The 22770-nt window shown below is 35.0% G+C and overlaps 2 protein-coding genes across 3 annotated transcripts in view; both read right to left on the bottom strand.

Moving 5' to 3' along the window:
• Positions 1–22770, bottom strand: part of LOC143239052 (gamma-tubulin complex component 4-like) — a 403661-nt gene that overhangs the window by 198188 nt on the left and 182703 nt on the right. The gene's annotated exons all lie outside the window — the stretch shown is intronic.
• LOC143239786 (uncharacterized) lies at positions 451–18397 on the bottom strand. The gene is made up of 2 exons (XM_076481295.1): positions 18221–18397; positions 451–2209 (listed from the first exon to the last, which is right to left on the bottom strand). Exons 1-2 carry the CDS (start codon positions 18271–18273, stop codon positions 451–453), a joined length of 1812 nt encoding a protein of 603 aa, XP_076337410.1. The 5' UTR covers positions 18274–18397.

The raw sequence follows: 22770 nt of genomic DNA, 5'->3' as shown, positions 1-22770 counted from the left end.
TATTTTCTTTCTAAGCAGTGTTTCACTGGTAAAATAATTTTACTACATATATTGTTCAGGAAGCACAAGTTTATCCTCTAGTATTAGAATTATTACATCAAGTACCATTAGAATTTAGTCTTATGGAATAATTTCACCAATAATATATTCCTATATATGACATCCCTACAATATATATACTTTGAATTTTTATGAAAAGTTATGTAACAGCCAAATTAAACTGATGTTGCTAAATATGATTAACAGTGGTGTGTAACTTTCTGAAGAAATGCCTTTTTATTCTTTTCAGAATTTCTATCAGTTTTGTTTTTGATTTTCTCAGAAATTTTCATATATAATGCAGCTACTTTAGAGAAACTACTACATCAACTTACAAATTTTCTTTTCTGACAATCAGACCCACTTTCTTGTTCTTGGTCTTCTTCCCCTTTTTCTCTGTTTCCTGTCTCTTTAAAAGGTTTTTTTGTTGGTGTCTCCATCTTCTGTATTTTCTTGAATACTAACTCCTCTCTGCTTCACTTTTTTCTGCCTGCTTTCCTTTTCTTCCAGATGTGAGCTTCTTTTACGTGAAATATGAATTTTGTTTTGTTTGTTTTTATGCTCAGTTTCAGAGGCAGAGTTTGTAATATTCTCTTCATGAATAGCAGGGTTTTCATTTATTTTAAAATTACTAGTGGAAGTTTTTACAAGTATGGTTTCTTTATTGGAAGGCTCGTCTTCAGAGGTCTTCAAGTTCAATACCGGATGCAGAGAATTATTAACAGAAACCACTGGACTATTCAACTTCAAGGACTCCAGCTTAACCTCAGGATTTTCCGCATGCTTAGTACTTATTACACACACTTCTTCATCTTCAGTATGCCTTTGCAGCAAAGTTTTCTTCAGATTGGTATGATTTGTGCTTGAGCTTCCTGCACTACTGCTACTGTAGTTGGTACAAGTACTTTGTGCTGGACTAGGTGTTACTCTGGTTTCTGTATCTGAATCTAAAGCCTGACCTGGTCCTGTGGTACTGCTACTGGTAGATGAATACCTGTCAAAAAGGTTTTTGGAACTTGTTATTTTAGCTTTGATTTTATGTCTTCCTTTAGAGTAAGAGGACTCTTCTAAGGATTTTTGAGATGAGTTGACAAAAGAACAAAATGAATCCATGAAACTGGAACTTCGCTGTGTAGTAACTATGGTAGCTGTTGATATCACTCCAGCTGATGTGGAATTCATCAGAGGCTGAATAGAAGATACTAAACTCATATCATTTTTACTCTTTTGTTGATATGAGTAACTGCCATCTTTAGTTTGCCTACTGGCTGAATCAACTACATTGCTTTTTTGTAATTTAAACATTTTTACTTCTTCAGATGTGGAAAATGATGAGGATGGTTTATTTTCAAGCATACTGTGCTTAAAAACATTGAGTGGCTGCACGGTGGGTAACATACTTGAAGAGGGAGGTTGCCAAGCTAAAGAATTCAAATATGTATTTTTTACTGATGGAACTGATGAAAAGGATGTGCAATCAACAGTCTGAGTCTTTGAAACACTAGACAACTTCGAGTAAACAGATGTTACTTGAGAATATGGCTCTACGTTCAACACGCTCCTAACCTTACACGGTGATGTAGTGGAAACCCCAATAATACTGGAAACTGTTTGTTGGCATGAATGGAGTACAGTTGGACTCTGAGTTCCTACCATAAGAGTGGGATGTAGTTGAGAAGCTGCATAGATTGGGTTTGACATCAGACCTGCCTGAATCAAACTGTTTGACAATGTTGTAGCTGAAATAGATGCATTTATTTTAGATGAAATATAGCAGTCTTCCTGTTGGTTGGAAGCTAGAACTGAAGATTGGTGTTTTGGAGATCTATGCTTCTGATAAAATGTTGGTTTTACTTGTTTTAACAAGTTCTGGGGTTGATTCTTAAAAGAGCTGGTGTACTGTGAACTGCAAACCCAACTGGTAGAAACGGTGTTTTGATGAGGAGAAGAACTTGAAAATGAATCTGGATATGGCATGTAAGTTTCTTCTCTACTAAACAATGTTTGAAGAGAAGAACCTGATATTTCAGGTATACATTTTACAGTTTGTTTAAGATATAAAGAATTCTGAATGCTTTCAGATGACACCACATTATTTGAACCAGCACTCGTAGTACAATCTCTTCTTGCTAAAAATCCAATTGATCTCTGTGTGGAAGTTGAAGAAGCACTGTAAGAGATTAAAATAATGATTACATTAATCCCTAAAAATAGTAAAAGTAAAAACTTATCTAAGCTTCAGAAAGAACTGTTAATTTGTACCATTCTGGGTAAATTACAGGGTGAAACATAATTCTTTATCCACTTAGCATATTGTCCAATATTGTTACTTACAAAAATACAATTTCAGGCAATATTTTCTAATTCTTATATTTTGTGAATTTACAGGCATAAAACAATGGTACGTAGATCAGAAACTTGTTACCAATGTGCAACTGATTAGCTTTGTTGCCAAGGCAAATGCACTTATGAAATATTTTATCTGGATAGCTTTACCAGTGTATATTGTGAAGGCATATTTCAAGAGCAACAAAACTTGCCAAAAACATGCTTTCATACCTATAAAAGTACATATCCAAATTGATCAATATTTTAGGTAGTTACATAACTGTGCCCAATCTGTGTGTATTGTATTTTACAGCATCTAACAAATTACACCCTCAATATTAGGAAAATTCACTGACATATCGTAGTCAGTTTGTTGCTAGTCTGTCTTTAACATTAATATCAGGCAATGACAATCAAATGTTTGCCCCCACAACCAGAAATAATGAAGGCCAGATTACAGTGATTTGTGGAATTGGTTAAATGATTAGTCACTGGGCTCAGTAAATTATAACATTCAATAAATGATTTATTCTCACAAGCTGAATAAAAAGCTTATAATGTTAAAATGTATGTTTTGAAACCAACTATGGACAGAACACAGATATCCCCCAAGCAGCTTTATGACTAGCAACAAACAAATGTAACTGCACTATTCAAATTACTTAAATGACCAGAAAAATTAAAAAGTCACAATTGGAAGCCCTAACTCTGGTTAGTTGATTATTTTCATGAGTCATAACATTAGCTGATTAAATTAACAAATTTGAATTAATCCAAAATAATAATGGTAATTCTTCTATTCCTGGATAGTTGGAATAACCATAAACATTAATTTTGGCCAACTGATAATTTTCCTGATATCAACTAATTTAATAACAAGTTTAATTAATGGATACTTGAATAGTTAAATATAGTACTGACAGAAACATGAGATATTCATTTCTGTGACAACTTAAATAATCATAACTACAGTTAATTGATTATTTTAGGTGGCACTAATCAGAGCTCTAGTAAAGGTTAGTGTGCAAATTGCAAAATAATTTGCCATGAAAAAAAACAATTAGAAGCAACAGATAAAGAAACAATTTTCTAAGAATTTCATTGTTTTTTTTTTCACTCCACAAATCATTACATTAAATTCAAAAGCATAAATATACCAAAATGATTCAAACCAAGAAAAAACAAACTGGATATCCTAAAATTGTTTAGAACTATGGAAGAGTGACATAATAGCTCAAAGTCATTAGACATGCATGGTTTGAGTTAGTTGGTTGGTTGATTTTGTGTTTTTTGGCACAAAGCAGCTAGGCTATCTGCACTAAACGTTTGGTAAAAAGGTAAAAGTAAATGCAGTAAAATTCATAGAAGGAAATGAAGGTAAAATAAAACAGCATTGAAAACCAAGTAGCATAAAACCAATGTTGACATCTAGTCTACAATGTTAAGAGAGAAACCAGAGAAAAAGAAGTTGTAAAAGACTTTCCGTAACATAATGGTAATTATCATAACATGCCAGGAAGACTAACAGGTAACAACAAGAACCACTGTCAGTCAACTGAACTTGGCTTTTCCAGTCCTGGTTCTAGGTTATGTGTCATTACAACCATTATCAAAAGGTAAAGTAATAAAAGTTTTAAATGACATGTAGCAAAATTGTAATTGATAACTTGCCAAGCATCTGGTAACAAGGTAAAAGTATAGAAAATGTAGTAAAAATCATGAAAGGAAATAAAGGTAAAACAAAACAGCAATAAAAACATAAATGGCATAAAACCAATGTTGACATCCAGTCTACAAAGTTGATAGAGAAAGTACAGAAAGATAAGTTATAAAAGACTTTCTGTAGCATAATGGTAAATACCATAACCCACCAGGTAGACAAACAGTTAAGTACAAGAACCACCATCAGTCACCTGAAGTTGGCCTTTCCAGTCTTGGTTCCGGGTTATGTGTCATTACAGCCATTATCAAGGGGTAAAAAATAAAAGTATTAAAAGACATGCACCAAAATTGTAATAACAACTTGCCAGGATGACTAACGGGTAGTTCAAACAGCAGTGTTAGTCACCTGAAGTTGGCTTTTCCAGTCTTGGTTCCGGGTTATGTGTCATTACAGCCATTATCAAGGGGTAAAAAATAAAAGTATTAAAAGACATGCACCAAAATTGTAATAACAACTTGCCAGGATGACTAACGGGTAGTTCAAACAGCAGTGTTAGTCACCTGAAGTTGGCCTTTCCGGTTCTGGTGTCGAGTTATTTAATGTCACAGCCATTTTCTAATTTCAAATCGAACTAGAAAGATTGTGAGTCTTAAAAGGGAACCATAATAAAAAAATGTTTAATGAAAAAATATAAAACACTTAAATGACATTAAAAAGATTAATTAAAATTTAATTAATTAATTTAGTTAAAAAACTAAAAACTTTACAAAGGTGGACAATGTCACCGTCACCAATAACACTGTCTAATGTTATGGACAAACCTTGGGACAGAACATGTTTAAAATAGTGCCGTTGTTGAGAGTTGTAACAATGGCAAGAAAGTAAAATGTGGCTTACAGTGATTTGAGTGTTACACAAACTACACACTGGTGCCTCACTTCCAGATAAAAGAAAATGATGAGGTAAAAAACTGTGGCCAATGTGTAGTCCAGTCAGAACAACTTCCTCCTTTCGATCCTTACGGAAGCAAGATGGCCAAAGTCCAATATAGTTTTATTTGGAAAAACTTGTTTTTGCATTGCTTACTCCAAGTCGACTGCCAGCTGACACAGAGCCAAGCCTTGGATACAGGACCATTGTCCACGTATGGAATAGGCACAGTAGTGATAGTGCCAGAGCAGATAGATTTAGTTGTCGTGTCTGCAAGCTTGTTTCCGTGAATACCAATGTGGCCTGGTATCTAGAAAAATTGGATAGAAGTAGATGTTAATGAGAAATGAGCCAGTCGGTTTCGAATATCAGCGAGAACATAGTGTGAACCAACATAGTGATTCCAGGGCCAGTAGAGAACTAAGCGAGTCAATATAAATAGAGTAGTTGGAGTACTGCTTAGCTTCAATATGATCCAGAGCAAGAAAAATGGCATACAGTTCAGCAGTGAACACAGAAGCTGTAGAGGGGATTCTGTGCACAACCACCGAACCACAACAAACCATGGCAGAGCCCACAGAGTCATCTGATTTGGAACCATCCATATAAATTGGAATGGAAAGATTGTTTGAAGATGTTCAGTAAATATAAGACAGTACTTCCAATCAGGAGTATCTGCTTTTCTCAGATGACTTAAAGAAAGGTCACATTTGGGAACTGTAATAAGCCATGGTGGGATAAGCTGACCAGTGGATTCTGAAATGTTATCCAAGGACAGATCAAATTCATCCAATTGCACCTGGACGTGAAAGCCAAAAGGAGCAGTGGCAGATCGTCTGTTCTGAAAAAGTATGGCCCACCAAGGAAAGAAAACACAACCCCAGGTGGGATGCTTTGGTAAGGAACGAATTTTCAAAGAATATAGTAAAGACAATTGCAAAGAAGGTTCATGAGATTCTACATATAAGCTCTAAATGGAGGAAGTGTGGAAAGCCCCAGTGCAGAGTCGAAGTCCTTGATGACGAATGGGGTGCAGCATCTTTAAGGCCAAGGTTTGGCAGAGCCATAGACCATTGATCCATGGACGAGTTTTGATCAAATAAGAGCACGACATATCTTTAACATAGAACATCAATCTGCTCCCCAACTGGTGGTAGAGAGGACATGGAGGATGTTCAGTGCTCTTGTGCATTTCACCCATAGCTGCTTTAAGTGTGGTATAAAGGTCAGCTTACGGTCAAAGATAAGCCCCAAGAACTTGGTCTCAGGGACCACAGGCAGTGAAACTTCACCAGTACAGAGTTCAGGATCAGGATGAATACCCAATTGGTGGCAAAAGTGCATGCAAACGGTTTGAGAGAGAGAGAAATTAAAATCATTCGCTGTGGTCCACTTCAGAACACGATCAAGGGCAGTTTATAGTTGGCGCTCAATATATCTCATGTTTGACAACTGACACGAGATGTGAAAGTCAAAAAGACAGTCAGTTCAAAAGGAAAGAGGTGAACGCTCTGCCCGAGTCTTGATGGCCAAAAAGGTGCAGGAAAAAGCAGAAGTGCTAGATACTCAGCAAAAGCTTTCACCTAGAGTATTGGCAATGCTCCAGACATCAGCTACCTCTTGGCCATCAGAGAGAGGGAGACAGAATTGTACTGACCACTGACCTTCCGAACCCTGTCCCATATGACCTTCGAACTAGTAGTAGAAGATATGCTAGTTGTGAACTTAATCCAAGATTACTTCTGGCTTTGACATCTTACCCACCTAGCATATACAAGGCCTGCTGGAAAGCGATGCGGTTTGAAAGTGTGGGATATCTACAGAAAGTATCCCAGGGCCGTTTTTGAGCCTTCCGTGCCATGTGACAGGCAGGATTCCACTACGGACAAGGATATAGTGGAAAACATGTCGAGGTTCTGTGAGAGCAGTGAAAGTGGACCAGACTGCCTGATCCTGCTTCCACCGGGGCACACAGGTATGGTGGCATCGACCATGGTCAATCTCTTTCAAAGGTATAGGAAAATGATCACTGCCTAGTGGATTATTGTCAACCCTCCATGAAAAATGGGAGAATAATGAAGGGGAACAAACTGAGAGATCAATAGCAGTAAAGGACTGACTGGTGTGTGAAAATAAGTGGAAGAACCAGTATTGAAAAGAGAAAGATTGTGATCAGAGAGCATATGCTCTACAGAGCAACCCCTCCTATCAATAACAGCACTTCTCCAGAGGTGATGTTGTCCAATAAAGTCCCCCAGGATTAGGAAGGGAGATGACAGGTGACAGGTAGAGAGAACAAATAGTGATGGTATGACCCAAGGAAACATGGATGGCTATGGGTTCCAAGGGTGTGTTAAGTGACAAAGACAGGGTGGGCACATGCTGATCAACCAACAGTGCCACCCCTCCATGTACTCGTCCATCACACAGCCTGTCATTTCTGTATAGAGAAAACTGCTGAAAGGTGACTGTATCGGCAGGTTTCAGAAATGTTTCTTGTAAGGAAAGACATACAGGATGGTAGGAAGCAATCAGTGTTTTGATGTCATCCAGATTAGAATGTAAACCTCAACAGTTCCACTGTATCAAGGTGGCCATTGTTAATGACGCATAGGCGAAGTGGCTGGAGATCCCTTCTGTTTATGACCACATCTTTTTTCCTTACTTTCCTTATTCGGGGGAGGTCTATCAACCTCTACGGATCCAGCTCTGGATCGATCGGGCAGGCCTTTGCTGTTGGAATGGGATTCCAGTGACTGACGACGTGAACGAATGATTGTTTTGCATCTTGAGGTGGGAGAAAAAGATGTATCTGAAGAAATGTCTGTATTTGGAACCAAAGGATGTAGATCATGGGATTTGTTGGAATGTATGGGAGGAACAGAGATGGGTGTCGAAGTCGATTCATCAACCTTTTTAACCATGGAGGTCAAAAGGCTTCTCATTTGTTTTGAAAACGATTCTCTTGAAGGCACAGAGAAATCTGTCTGCACTCCCACTGTAGTTGTGGAATGAAGTGCAACAGCATATGTCCGAGATGGAGTGGTGGACAGCAATTTCCTAGCCTCAGGATAACTAATGTTGTGAGTCGTTTTCAAACGCTGCACCTCTTTTTCCTCCAACCATTTTGGGCAAGAACGAAAGTAGGAAGAGTGAGAACCATTGCAGTTGCGACAATGTGGGTCCGTGTCATAGACATCGTGGTCCTTGCCACCACAATGAGCACATGTCAGGGAACCACGACATGACGTTTTTGAGTGGCCGAACTTCTGACACTGGAAACGTCAGAGAGGGTTTGGAATGTACAGCCGTACCCTGCAATTTAAATAACCTGCCTTGATGGTGGCAGGCAGATGTGGTGATGTAAATGTCAGAATGAGGACACTGGTCGGCATCATAATTCCATCTTTGCAAGTGCAGATGCACCTCACTGCAGAAACTCCTTAAGTGAAGAAACCAGCAAGAATCTCTGACTCAGGAACGTTATTCAAATCCCTCTCAACAATAATTCCTCATAATGAATTCAAGGAAGCATGAGGGGTAACCTCACTAGGTACATCCCCAATTGCCTTTGAATTCGAGGGGAGTTCAATGTGTTGGGATGCGGATGTTTCAACCAATCTCTCTCCAGATCAAAGCTTCTTTACTGACTTTGGAGAGCCAGCAAGTCCCTCCAGTCCCTTCTGAATAAAAAAGGGGACATCTGCCCTAAAGGTTTTTCTGAAAGAGAATGTAGGATGAGAAAATGAGGTACAATTGGTGATACAGATGTTGAAGATTGCTGATCAGAGTCTTCAAGACGTGGACTTTTAACTATTGACTGTTTTTTCACTATTTTATTTTTTAATTGGAGGATCCATAGAAAAAAAAGAAAATTTTGGTGCCCAATGACCCCACCTACCATGGAGCCCTTCGAGGGGACACACTTCAATGTCAAGCAAGGACACTGCAGCAACGCCTGGGTTTTGTGAGCATTATACCCAAACACCAGCATCAGACACAATGTCCACAACACCCGTTGAGAACTTCCAACACTGGTACTTGGTTGACTCTAGCCAATGTGGACCAGCTGACTGACTCAAGGGGGTCACCTAAAGGCCGCCCATCTACAGGAATTCAAGGCCAAAGTGGTGTGTTAAGGTTGGACCCCTCAACCACCAGGATTCTCTCCTCCCCTTCAAGGGTCGCCACGCACAACAAACATGTGAGTGCAGGTTTAGATCCCAGAGGAGGTAACCTGAAAGAACAGAACCTTCCCTGGGAGGTCCCCTTACCACGTACAGGAATCCACACCAAAGGGCATGGTTTGAGACTGAGGTCTACTTGCATAATTGTTTAAATGTACTTGATAGAAAAAGGGTTTGAGATGTGAAGTATGATGGGTAAAACTATCTCCTTGTAATATAAACCAACAGTTTGGTACTATGAACAGTAGCCTTTGTGCAAATAATTTATATGTATATATTAACATTTTTCATCCACTCTTTGGCATGGAATGGGGTGTTGTAGGCCTATCCTATTACAGTATCATCAAAATTATTCAATGTCATCTAAAAGGTCAAGTCATTTAAACTTATTAATATGCATAATACACCAAAACTTTCAGTTGAAAAGTTGTAGATAATAACAAATAAAACATATCAAACTTCCTTCATAAACTCTTTTTACTGTTTTGCAAGAGGTGTAAAATCTTGAATAAAATGTTTATAAATCAATCAAGTTATTATACAGAATCAGCATCTTTGACACAAAATAATTTCTAATTTCTACACACTTCTAAATTTTAAATGTCTAGTTCTCTAAACTAATTACAGTTGTTTCTGCTAGTAAATAACCTTTTTCCTCACATATACTGTAAAGTTTCTGGGATGATTTTTCCTGACTGATCAAAGTTGAAAGTTTAAAAAAAAATCCAATTGTTGATACTTCTGTTCATGAAAAAAAATGGTAAATTTCAAATGTGAGGTATTTCATAATTAACAATCACTGGTTTATACTTAAACCTCAGCTACAGATGTTATAAACGTTCATTTACCTCAACAAAAAATTGATTTTTATTTGTTAATCATGTAGTTTAATAGCCATCAGGCCTGAATTTAAATTTATCTTTAAATTTGAACACAGACCACAAAACATTTGGAAATTTAAAGACTGGATATCTGTATCCAAAATTTCAAAAATGTATTAATAAACTGATTAAAACCAATAATTAAATGAGCAAAACAACAGTCTATTACAATAACTGATACCTGCCATTTCTGTAATTCAAATTATTTTGATTACCATAAAAAATTTGAGCTCTTCAGGAACAGAACTAATCCATATGATCTTGAACAGCAGGGATCCCTAAAGAATCCCTAATACTATTATGTATGAAACCTGAGGATGCAGGGATCCCTAAAGAATCCCTAATACTATTATGAATGAAACCTGAGGATGCAGGGATCCCTAAAGAATCCCTAATATTATTATGTATGAAACATGAGGATGCTGTTTTAACTCATTTAATTTTGTTGCTTTTTCTAACAATGTAGAGATGAATATTTTCTGATTAAATATAAAGTAAACTCAAAACTATTCTGTAAACTTATTTAAAGGTAATTTTTGAGAGTTGCATGTGTAAAAGTTTTATTTAAAGTTAATTCTATATTATGTCCTTGTAAAGCACACAGGACTGGTATTTTCAAACTCCCATTTCAACTGGCATAAATGAGAATGGCAACTCCTTCCCTCTGAATACAATGCCAGTCCATGGCAGGTTAACCCCCAACAGACAGCTGGGTATACTAAAACAAGTTGGGTGAAGTGTCTTGGTTAAGAACACTACATTAAACTACAAATTTAAAGCATGAAGCTACTGAACCACAGTGCCCCCTGTCGAAATAATAAAATTTGTTGAAACTTTTCTTGTATTATACCCTGTCATACCTCATTAGAGTTCACTGGGTATATCATATTTATTGTTATTGTATTACTTTTTTTTTGCACATTTAGATTAATGACAACATTAAGAAATAATAATGAAACATACCACTGTGTAACATGTCATTCTATACCACTCTGTATAACATATCATTCCCATACCACTCTGTGTAACATATCATTCCCATGCTTCTCTGTGTAACATATCATTCCCATACCACTCTGTGTAACATATCATTCCCATACCACTCTCTTTGAAAATGATTTTTAACACTGTTTACTCTTGTTTATTCAGAGGATAAAAATGTTTTATCATAATTTTAACAGAATAGTTCCTGTGTATTAAGAACTCTACTGTGTATATAACAATCCTTTTGCGACAAATTATAACTGAAATATTCACATAGTTTACACAGTTACTAAGACAAAAAGTAAACACCTATGCATGGGAGGCATACATAAGAAAACCTCTTTCATTTTGTGTTAACATAAAGTTGTTGCATATTATTAACTTGACTTTAATTTTTTATAACATACAGCAAAGTTGCATGGTAGTGAGAATTTGAAATTATTATTCTTGGAAATGTAAGTAAGAATTATTGAGCCTACACCAACATATCAATTGGTATACTCCCAAATTTTATACCCTGCTGATCATACATTTCTGTTTTTTTTTGTTTTCAATCTTTTTGTGACACAAATTAGCTTCCTCTACACCTTTGAATGCATCTGAAAAATGGTTGTAGTCAGTGATCTTTATCTGAGGTTTTTAAAAGCTATCTAGTCCTGCAGTCTCTTCAATGCATTGGCATTCATATTATTTTGTAAAACAAAGTGTAACACTGTAAGCCTGATATACTTAATGTATTACCTCATGTAGACACAACATAATGTTTTTACAAACATGAGTAAAACAATACTAATGTTTGAAACTAACCTGATCTTACAGTAAAGTCGTAGCAAATATATATAAGTTGTTACCATGATCTTAAGTATGTACATTCAGCTTACTGTTGTTATTAAATTAATTTATCTTAACTATGTACAAGGTAGCCTAGATAAACGTTTCTCAAACTATGATCCATGAACGTACTTCACAGGTCTTGTAAGTTATGTCCAACTTTCATAAAAATATTTTTAAAAGTATGGTTTATGAAATTAAAACATTTAACTTTAGAATACAACTTTTCATTTACATGGAATCTTTTTATCGAAACAAAAAATGCTGACTGGTTTGGGAGTCCACAAATAAAAATTAAAATGGGTCTTTGGTTTGGTTTGTTTTTGAATTTTGCGCAAAGCTACATGACAACTATCTGCACCAGCCATCCCTAATTTAGCAGTGTAAGACTAGAGGGAAGGCAGTTAGTCATCACCACTCACAGACAACTCTTGGGCTTCTCTTTTACCAATGAACAGTGAGATTGATTGTCACATTATAACACCCCAATAGCTGAAAGAGCGAGCATGTTCAATGCAATGGGGATTCAAACATGCAACCCTCGGATTACGAGTCAAGTATCTTAATCACCTTGCCATGCCAGAACAAGGGGTCTTTGAGTCAATGAAATTTGAGAACTGCTGGCCTAGATTAAGCTCATACAGTAGGCTTGCCAATGGTTAGTAGTCTAAATGTTCTTAAGTACATGCAGTAAGGTTGCTATGATTAGTAATCATCTACATGACCTTAAGTGCATAAAGTAAGGATGTAGCAATATCAACTGTTGTCATTGTCAGTAGTTCTACATGACTAAATACTTATGGTAAAGTTGAAATAATGATATATCAATTATTGGAAATGTTAGTAGCCTGTACAATCTTGCATACATACCATTAGTTTATCATGGTTACCAGATTAAATGATCCTAAGTATATAATGTTCTGCCAACTAAATATCAATCATTGTTATTGTTAGTAGCCAAGTGATTAATCATTAATTAGTTTGTTTTGGTTTTCTACTATTATCCAGAAACCACACCAGAATATGATATCAATTCACACAGATCAAGCCACCTGACAACCCAAGGAGAGCATAAACATCATTTACCTCATCTCTTACGAACGTGAAATAAAGTGCAAACAAACTTCAAAATTAAAATGTAGGAGTATAACAGACATGCAAGGCTCCAATAACACTGATCTACTTGTAAGTCCTCATAATATCAAAATACCTTACACTAAATTTAATAGTAAAATAATGGGATGTGAACTGCATATAATAAAACTAAAAATAAAAGAAACTTTCAACAACTGCCTAATGACACTCAGTCAACCTAGCATAGAAGTTGAAACTTAGATATCCTTCTCTAAAGCTTTCAAATATTAAGTTTTAATGTGACAATCCTGAGCAAGTGAATAGCTCGACCTGAAGACCAAGGCTCAAATCACTACTGTCATAGTAACACAGACTTTGTCCTTTCTGAGACTTCCTTGAAGACAGCAGTATGTTAGCAAATACAATGTAGAATATATTCTAATTAGTAATAAGTATTAAGTAATCAAAATAGAGAGTAACTAATTAATTAATAGACTTAAGACAATCACACAAGTTATTTACCACAGCAAGAATATCTGATCTTCTTAAATGTTTAATTTTTCCTCCTTTTTTTTTTAAAGAAAAACAACAGGCTATAGACAATACAAAGATGTATTTACTAATCTAAAAGACAAATTTTCAAAGTTTTTCTACCCTTTTCAAAAACTTGTTAGAGATGAGTCTTTATTTCTGTTCAAAGGTAGGCTATCCTTCAAACAATACATACTTCAAAAAGACATAAATTTGGCATAAAATTATTCGTTTTATGTAATTTTGAGACTGGAATGGTGTTGTATATAAGAATATATACTGGACCAGACACTGATATGCCTAAAAAATGACATATGCGGATTCTCTGAGGCTATTGCAAAGAAACTTATAACACCATATGAAGACAAGGGCATCTTCTTTATACAGGAACGTTTATACAAGCCCTAAATTATCATGTGATTTACAAGAAAAGGAAATTGGATCTTGTGGAACAGTAAAAGAAAATATAAACATTTCCAAAATTTTGAGAAAAAAATTGTTGCATGATGAATGTGAGAAAAAGAAATGTGAAAATATATTGGCACTCGGATGGCATGAGAAACATGATGTGCACATGCTCACTACTTTTCACACAGGAAATGTGAAAAACAGTGACAAAATCAGTCATAAATCTAATGAACCAGTAAGGAAACCTGACTTTGTATTAGACTATACTTGTAACATGCATTTGATTGACATAGCAGACATCCAAATAATTACAATGGAAAGCAAAAAAAAATCTGCAAAATGGTACAAAATATCTTTTCTTTCATATGATTGACATTGTAATACTAAATTCATATAATTTTTATTTGGTAAAAACAGAAAATAACATATTAACTCTAGAAAAACTTAAGTAAAAAAGTAATTAGTCAACTACTTGATAAACGCAATACAATATCTGCAAAACAACATGAGCGATAATCAACCCAAAATATAGATGGACTACTCGCCATATATGTATGGAAATACATTCCTCAGCACGTCTCTAATGAGAGCAAGGAAGAAATGGCAACATATATGTCATGTATGCATGGATACCCAACAATGCTAACAGTGGAGAAAGTATGTAACAACATGGTGTCCTGAGTGCAAAGTAGGTCTATGTCTGGAAGATTGCTTTTGGATATATCATACCCAAAAAAACTACTAAATAGTGGAAAGTACATAAATTCTATTATATATATACATAGATACAGATCAGTGAAATTAAATAATTACATCCAAAGGAAGCCAAATAAGTAAACAAAATCATGTGAAAGAACTGCATTAAAAAAAAGCAAATCCCAACCACTGATTAACTACATTATAACCATAACTTTTAGGCCATAAAAGAAACACGTTAAAATAAAACAAAATATGCCGCATTTTTTTAATGTAACTCATCGGCATACGTAAAAACTAATTATAAAATTGCACATTCTACCAATTTTTTGCAGCCTGGGCAATATCCACACATATTTGCATACTTAAAGGGTTAAAGAAGTTTAACTCTTACAGTATTTACAGCACAAAACCAGAGACACTTAAAAGCTAAATATCAAATACAAAGTGAGAAATATCAAATCCATTAGGAAATTTAAACAGGAAAAGGAATTATGATAATTCTAAAAATTAGTAATTAGAGTGATGGTTACCATGAATGTTTTGCTTGATGATTTGAATTTGAATTTATAGTACAAACATTTACTGGTACCGTGTTTTAATGCATATAAATAGTATTCACTTCAAAGCCATCTTTCTACACATTGTTCATCAGCTTTTGACTTAAGATAATTTAATCCACAAAAGAAACAATGCTTTCAGATCCTTGTTTTATTTTCCCCTCTATCTCATGGTTTTAGTTACTTCTTGTAAGAAAATTCAGTAGTTCAGTAAGAAAATTCACACATACACATCCTAGTTTTCATTGAAAGTATACCACAAAAATTTAACACCATAATGTACATAAAATACAGTCATGTTCCTTTCTTATAGATTATCATGACTGTTATATGTAAAAACTAGAAGTTTTGAAAAGTAACAAAGTAACCATGACTGATGAATGTCACAATGTTATTTATTAAAATTCATGTTACATTTCTGGAATAAACTTGTATGCTCTTGGTATAAAACCTTGGTTAAAACTAAAATCTTCTCTCATAAGCATCAAACAAAATACATTACTACAAAGTTGGATCAATCCAATGATTCTCCTCAATATGATAACAAAGGTGTAGTCATTCCATCAATATAGACTTGGTTCTTATTTATTATATGTAATGAAATACTTAATTGTGCTGTTTCAGAAAACTCTAAAACAGAAAATAGCTTTTATGCTCTGAAATCAACAAACAAATTATGCAAATTTTCTTCAAACATCAGTAGTAGCATTTCTAAGAAACATGATTTAAAGCAAGTGTTGTGCATAATGAAATATTTTGTATGAAAATAAACAAGGACAATGTGCATACTTTTTGTTTCTATTAACTTTTGTTAGACAAAGTATTTCACGTCATGGAACTTACCTTTTTGTTTGACATTTTGATAAAATAGGTATTTTGGATAATGAAGTAATTTTAAAGGTACATTTAGATCAAAAAATAAAATTATAATAAACAGAAAGTTTAAAAACTAAATCATTGGATCTGATGATTGTTATATTCAGTTTTACTAAGTTTGATTTCCTAGTAACAAAGGCTTTCAGTAGTTCTACAATTTACTGCATGCAAATGGTAAGATCTGTTCAGCATTCTTCCTGTATACACTATATGACAACAGTATAAAGTACTGTGTTTTAACTGTGACTATGTTTTATTATAATGTACAATTTTATTAACAAGACTACAGTTGCTTAATACACAGAGGTTCTCAATCTGTCATCTGCAGGCTCCCTTCAGATAGTTAATGAAAAGTTTGCTTAATATGGTTTGGTTTGTTTTGACTTTCGCGCAAAGCTACTCAAGGGCTATCTGCACTATCCGTTCCTAATTTAGCAGTGTAAAACAAGAGGGAAGGCAGCTAATCATCATCATCCACCACCAACTCTTGAGCTACTCTTTTACCAATAAATACTAAGATTGACTGTCACATTAGAACACCCCCACGGCTGAAAGGGCGAGCATGTTTGGTGTGACCCCGCGACCCTCAGATTATGAGTCGAGTGCCTTAACCACCTGGCCATGCTGGGCCACCTAGTATGGAAAGAAAGCAGCATCATAGTGTATAAACCCCTTCAAAGTATGCTTTGAATTTTAAAAAAAATTAAAGTGGTTCATACACATAATGTTTGATAGTGGCTGGCCAACAATAAATTAAACATAGGGTAAGGATTCCAAAAACAAAGTCAATTTAGCATATTCTTTGTAACATTAATTACTTTCTTTGAAAGTTTTGTTTTATTTCAAATGTTTAAGAATAAGTTATTTATGGATACAATTTCCTATGAGCTGAGCTAATTATTAGCAATGCCATAATTTCTTTACTCAATTGTAGGACACACTGGTGTTATTAACAAGAGTGAAAGTTCAGCAACTGTCAAATCCTTTACACTTTACACTTTCTGTAGCAAACCAAACTGTCACATAGTTTCAATGGATGTGCTATATTGGACCAAATTTCAAGGCAATCTATTAAGAAATATATATGAGATATCAAATCGATAATTTTTATTGTATTTTTTCCTTTCCCTTTCTTCATACCAAAAGTATGGAAACTACTTGACAGAAAAATATACTTAACTTTCCTGGAATTCTTTTTTAGTTTGTTACACCATTAGATCTTTAAAATCTACAATCAGATGTCAAAGTTGGTCTAAATGTAAGCAAGAAATGCAAAGTTTAGCAATAACAAACAATGCAATTTTGACCAAAACTTTTGCACGCACATATGCAAAAACATCACAAGTTATTGGACTGAATTTTTTCACACAGCTTCATATAAGAGAAAGATTGACCATTTTTTGTCATGTGTATTAAATTTTTTTCAAGTCTGGTACAATGATAAATTTTTATAATTTACAATTAGAAGTCTAATTTGGTATAAATATAATGCACATGTTCAAAATTATTAAAAAAATCTGCCCAAATTTAATGAAAATCTTTGTGTATGTCTGTGCAAAAAGTCACGTTAGCTACTGATGTAACATTTTTACTACAGCTTTACCTAAGAATAAGAGTGAATTATTCTTTGTCATTTTGATTAAAGGTGGCTGATTTAGAGCAGCAAGACTATAGGATGAAAGCACGTGAAAATACATAAGTACCGATTAGACAAAGCAAACTAGATTAGTACTTTGTAGCTCAAGTTTTCAAAACAATCATACAGATGGATGTTTACTATTCATTGCCAACTTTAAAGCAAACATTTGATAAATTAAAAAATAAATTTCTCTGAACAAATGAAAATTTAACATCACGATATTAGCTAAAGCAATTATTGCAACTGGTGATGCTTGATACGGTTTAACCAGCAACATGCAAGTGTCGAAAATAAACTGTTAATCTAGTTTTCATGGCTACGTTTATATAATTAATAATAATTTTACAGCAAATATTCATTAATTAATTAATGTAGTTACAAGTCTGGCTGCCAATTTTGATTTCATCCCATTAAGTCATGCACTCACTCATTTTTGGCAGCATTACATGTAAGGTGTTTTTAATTAGATACTTTAGTTGATCTAATCCACACCAACTAATGAGATTTTAATAGTAAAAAAAAAAAATGTCTCCTGGACAGTTACTTGTGATTGACAAAAGATGGATATAAACTTATTTTACCCACATACTTACAGTATGTTTTGGCTTTCTTCTTTAGTTTTCAATTCAGCTGATGTTATGCACATTTGCTGAAAAGCTTGGTAGCCATACAGATTGAAGTTATGCTCTAAAGTGGGACAAGTTTGCACTAAAACCTCCGGCTTTATCTCAGCAGTGTTTCTTGTAGACTATCAGAGAGAGAAAATAACCTCACTTGCAGTTTCTTTCCCCTCATAAAGTTCTTAGTAACCCATTTTTATTTTATATAATTCCAAAATTATAAGACAGTTCTAACATTAAAGAGAAATTATCCTTACACCATGACACAAAATTCCCAAATGTGACAACCCCATTTATAAACTATAGAATTACTCATGCCATCATTCTTAAATTAATTTAATGTTTACTATAACTCAAGTACAATTTAATAAACCTTGTGCTATAAAAATGTACCTCTCACTGAATGGTTGGTTGGTGTTTATTGGCACTAAGCAACTAGGATATCCATGTCAAACACTGGTGAAAAGGAAAAGATAAAAGTATTATAAAAGGTAAAAAAAAGAATAAAGCTAAAACAAAACAATGCCCAGAAATCAGATGTTTAAGTAGAATTAAAAAGATCAATGGCCCTTAAAAATTTAAAAACACAATTGAAGTGGACAGTGTCACATCGCAAATGATACTGTTCAACATCAAGGGTGAACCCATGGTAAAAACATGTCTAAAATGGTGCCATTGCTCACAGCCATAACAATGACACAACAGTAAAACATTGGCTATTATGACTTAAGTGTCACAAAGACCACACACTGGTGGATCAATCCCAAATAGAATAAAACAATGAGCTACAAAACTGTGAGTAATGCATAGTTAGGACAACTTCTTCCTTCTGATCCTTATGGAAACAAGACAGCCAAAGAACAACAGAATGTTTGGTTTCGAAAATTTTGTTAAAGCACTGCTCACTCCAAGTTAACTGCAAACTGGCACAAAGCCAAGCCTTCAATACAGGACCGTAGTCCATATACAGGATAGGCACAGCTTTGATGGCACCAGAGCAGACAGATTTAACTGCAGTGTCAGTGAGTTTGTTCCTGTGAATACCAACCAACATGGCCATAAGAAAGAGAAATCTGGGCCAGTCATTACTGAATATCAACAAGTACAGGGTGAGAACTAATGCTAAGCAATTCCAGAGCCAATATAGATCTAAAATAGTTTATATAAATTGCAGTGAATGCAGAAACTGTATAGGGTATCTTGTGAACAATCTTCAAGCTATAACAAACCATGGCAGATCCCACAGATTCACCAGATTTCAAACTATCTGTATAAATAGGAATGGAAAAATGGCAAATGGGATCCAGTATCTCCAAAACTGAAATCCTGGCAGAATCAGAAACTACTGATCCATACTGCAGTTTGGATCTACTAAGGGCAGGTGGAAGAGAGAATACAGAGGATATTCAGTGCCCTCAACACTTCACATGTAGAAGAGTGATGTGAGAAATGAAAGTTAACTTTCTGTAAAAGATAATCCCCAATAACTTTGCCTCAGAGACCACAGGAAGAACAGCATCACCAAGATGGAGCTCAGGATCAGGGTGTATACTATACCCACTGGCAACAAAGTGCAAGCAAACAATTTTGGAAAAAGGAAAGGCAAAACTATATACTGTGGTCCACTTCAACAAGGAAATGAGGGCAGTCTAAAGTTGCACACTCAAGAAACCTCATGTTCAACAATCAGCATAAGATGTTGACACAGAGCCCATTTGCAACAGTAGAAAATTGTGCAGTGATAGCATTAATCTTGATAATGAAAAGTGTGACACTCAAGACACAGCCCTGAGTGACTCCAAGTTCCTGTAGAAAAGAATGGGGAAGTGTTGAATTCACATGGACTTGGAATCACCTATCCAGTAAAAAAATTAAGAAGGAAAAATGAAAAAATGGCCACATAAACCATATGAATGGAGGTCCCACAAGATAGCATACTTCCATATAATATCATATGTCTTCTCAAGGTCAAAGAACATGGTGACATGTCAAATCATGTGGTCTATGGTGAAGTGCTGTCAATGGAACCCACATTGGGTGGGCAAGAAAAAGTTGTTTGATTCGAAGAACCAAACAAGATGAGCATTAGCCATCCTCTCGAAGACCTTACAGAGACAGCTAGTCAAGGCAATTGAATGACAGTTAGAGAAACGAAGGAAAATAGCTCAGTGTTAAGTATCAGGAAAACCATTCTCCTGCCAGACCCAGTTACAAACAATCAGAAGATTAGCAAGAAAGACAGGAGAGAGATGGTGCAGCATCTCACAATGAATATCATCAAATCCAACTGATATATTGCCAGACCAATGAAGAGCAAGCTTGAGTCCCACCAGTACAGAGGGGGTGATTATAATCACAGAAATAACTGGCCAAAAAGGAAAGAGGTGATCACTCTCCCCAAAATTTGATGGTCAAGAAGGCAGGGGAAGAAACAGAAGTTCTAGATGCTCAAAAAACTCTCACTGAGAGTATGGGTCATACTCTCAACATCAGTAATTTCCTGGCCATTGGAGAGCAAGATGGAAATGGGATGGGAAGTAAACTTTCTACAGACCTTCTTATAAGATTTTGAAACTTATAGTAGAAGAAATACTAGTTGTGAACTTAAACCAACATTCCTTTTGGCTTTGATGTCTAACCTGCCATGCACTGGCATGGGCCTGCTGGAAAGCAGTGCAGTTTGAAAGAGTGGAATAATGGTAAAAGGTATTCCAGGCCCATTTCTGAGCATTCTGTGCCTCTTGGCAGGGAGGCTTCCATCATGGACGAGGATACCACGACAAAGATGTCAAGTTCTTAGGAATAAGCTGCCTGTATAATAGTCAATCATTGCTACTACACAGCCATCTATTAATGGCAGTCAGACAACAACAGGATCAAGTTTAGAGAGAAAAGTGAAAGAGAACCAGTTGACTTAGCCTAACTTCTATTAACCACACGTATCAAGTGTTATCAACCATGGATAATTTCCCTCAAAATGATAGGAAAATAATCACTGCCCCATGGATCACTGTCAACCCTCCTAGAAAAGCAAAAGTGAAGGGAAGCAGTTAGAGATCAATGATAATAAAAGACTGACTAAGCATATCAAAATAAGTATAAGATCCAGTATTAAAGAGAGAAAGGTTGTCATCCAAGAGCATACCCTACCAATCAATATCAGCACCACCCCAGAGAGGATTGTGTCCATTAACGTTCCCCAGGATTAAATAAGGAGACAACAACTGGTCAATCAAGGTGTGATTAATCATAAATGTCACCAGAAAACAGATAGAGAGAGAGCAAACAGTGATAGTACAATCCAAGGAAACATCGGTGGCAATGGCATTCAAGGGTGTAGAGAGCTGCAAAGACAAGGTGAACACTTGCTAGTCAACTAGCAAGGTACAGGATTTGATGCTGGTGGTTACTATGTTACAGTATTGTCTATGCATGATCATTTACCAATAAGTTGTTTTACTTTTCCTTTTTAAAGTATTGGATTATCAATAATAAATAGAGTAAAATTCAGTGCCGACTTATCTTTCCTGCCATGGAGTCCTATGAGATGCACTACAATGTCAAACAAGAAACTGCAATAATGCCAGAGTAACCTAAGAATACAGAACCTTCCCTGGGAAATCCTCTCACATTGTACAGAAATCCACCTTGAGGGCCTTGTCATTCATTCTCAAGGCAGGAAAAGAGCTCGACAAATACTGTTACTTTAGAAACAAGCTGTTTCAAAACAAATCCTTCACAGAGAGAAACATTACGAATCCTAGTTAACACATTTTGAAACTGCTATCTTGAAAAATAACCTATTAATGTGACATGGGGAAATGCATCTCAGAGCAGGTTCTGTTGAAATTTATATTACCAAATGCAACAAAATCTGTAGACAAGTAGAGTTAATTATAAACATGCTTTGTCAGCTTTTAAGAAGTGTTCACATCATAATAATTGTGCACAATATTGTAATTAGGCTTTACAAACTTTATAAAAATACATCCTTCAGTGATGTCGAGAAAACCCGTTGAAGAGAAAATATATATGTAAAAATGGCTCGTTTTGGGTTGAGAAAATATTTTATGAGCCGTTTTTTACATATATATTTTTCAAATGCATCATTTATAAACAGTGACCTGTTTCAAACTAAATTATTAAACAAAAATTTTACAAAAAATATATCCTTTACACATAAGTCAAAGAATGAGGTATATATATATATATATATGTGCACTCATTCTTTATAGGGTAATGAAAAGAAAAAAACAAACAAATTGGTATATAAATACCAATGTTTAAAAACTAAAATATGAAAACAATTTTAAAGCAAATTACCTAAAAATACTTTGAATAACAAATTATTACCAAAAATATATCATGTTTTAACTTATGTTTAAGAAAATAAAACTTCATATCCAAGAATATTTAGATATCCTTGTCTAATAAACTTTTAACTACACTTAACTTTTCATCAAAGTAAGTTTTGTAAATAGAACTAAAAATTAGCCAAATAATTAATATAGATAATTTAAACA

This window comes from Tachypleus tridentatus, chromosome 13 (assembly GCF_004210375.1).
Source record: "Tachypleus tridentatus isolate NWPU-2018 chromosome 13, ASM421037v1, whole genome shotgun sequence".
NCBI lineage: Eukaryota > Metazoa > Arthropoda > Merostomata > Xiphosura > Limulidae > Tachypleus > Tachypleus tridentatus.
The sequence above is the reverse complement of the archived record's forward strand: the minus strand, read 5'-3'. Positions and strand labels throughout refer to the sequence as shown.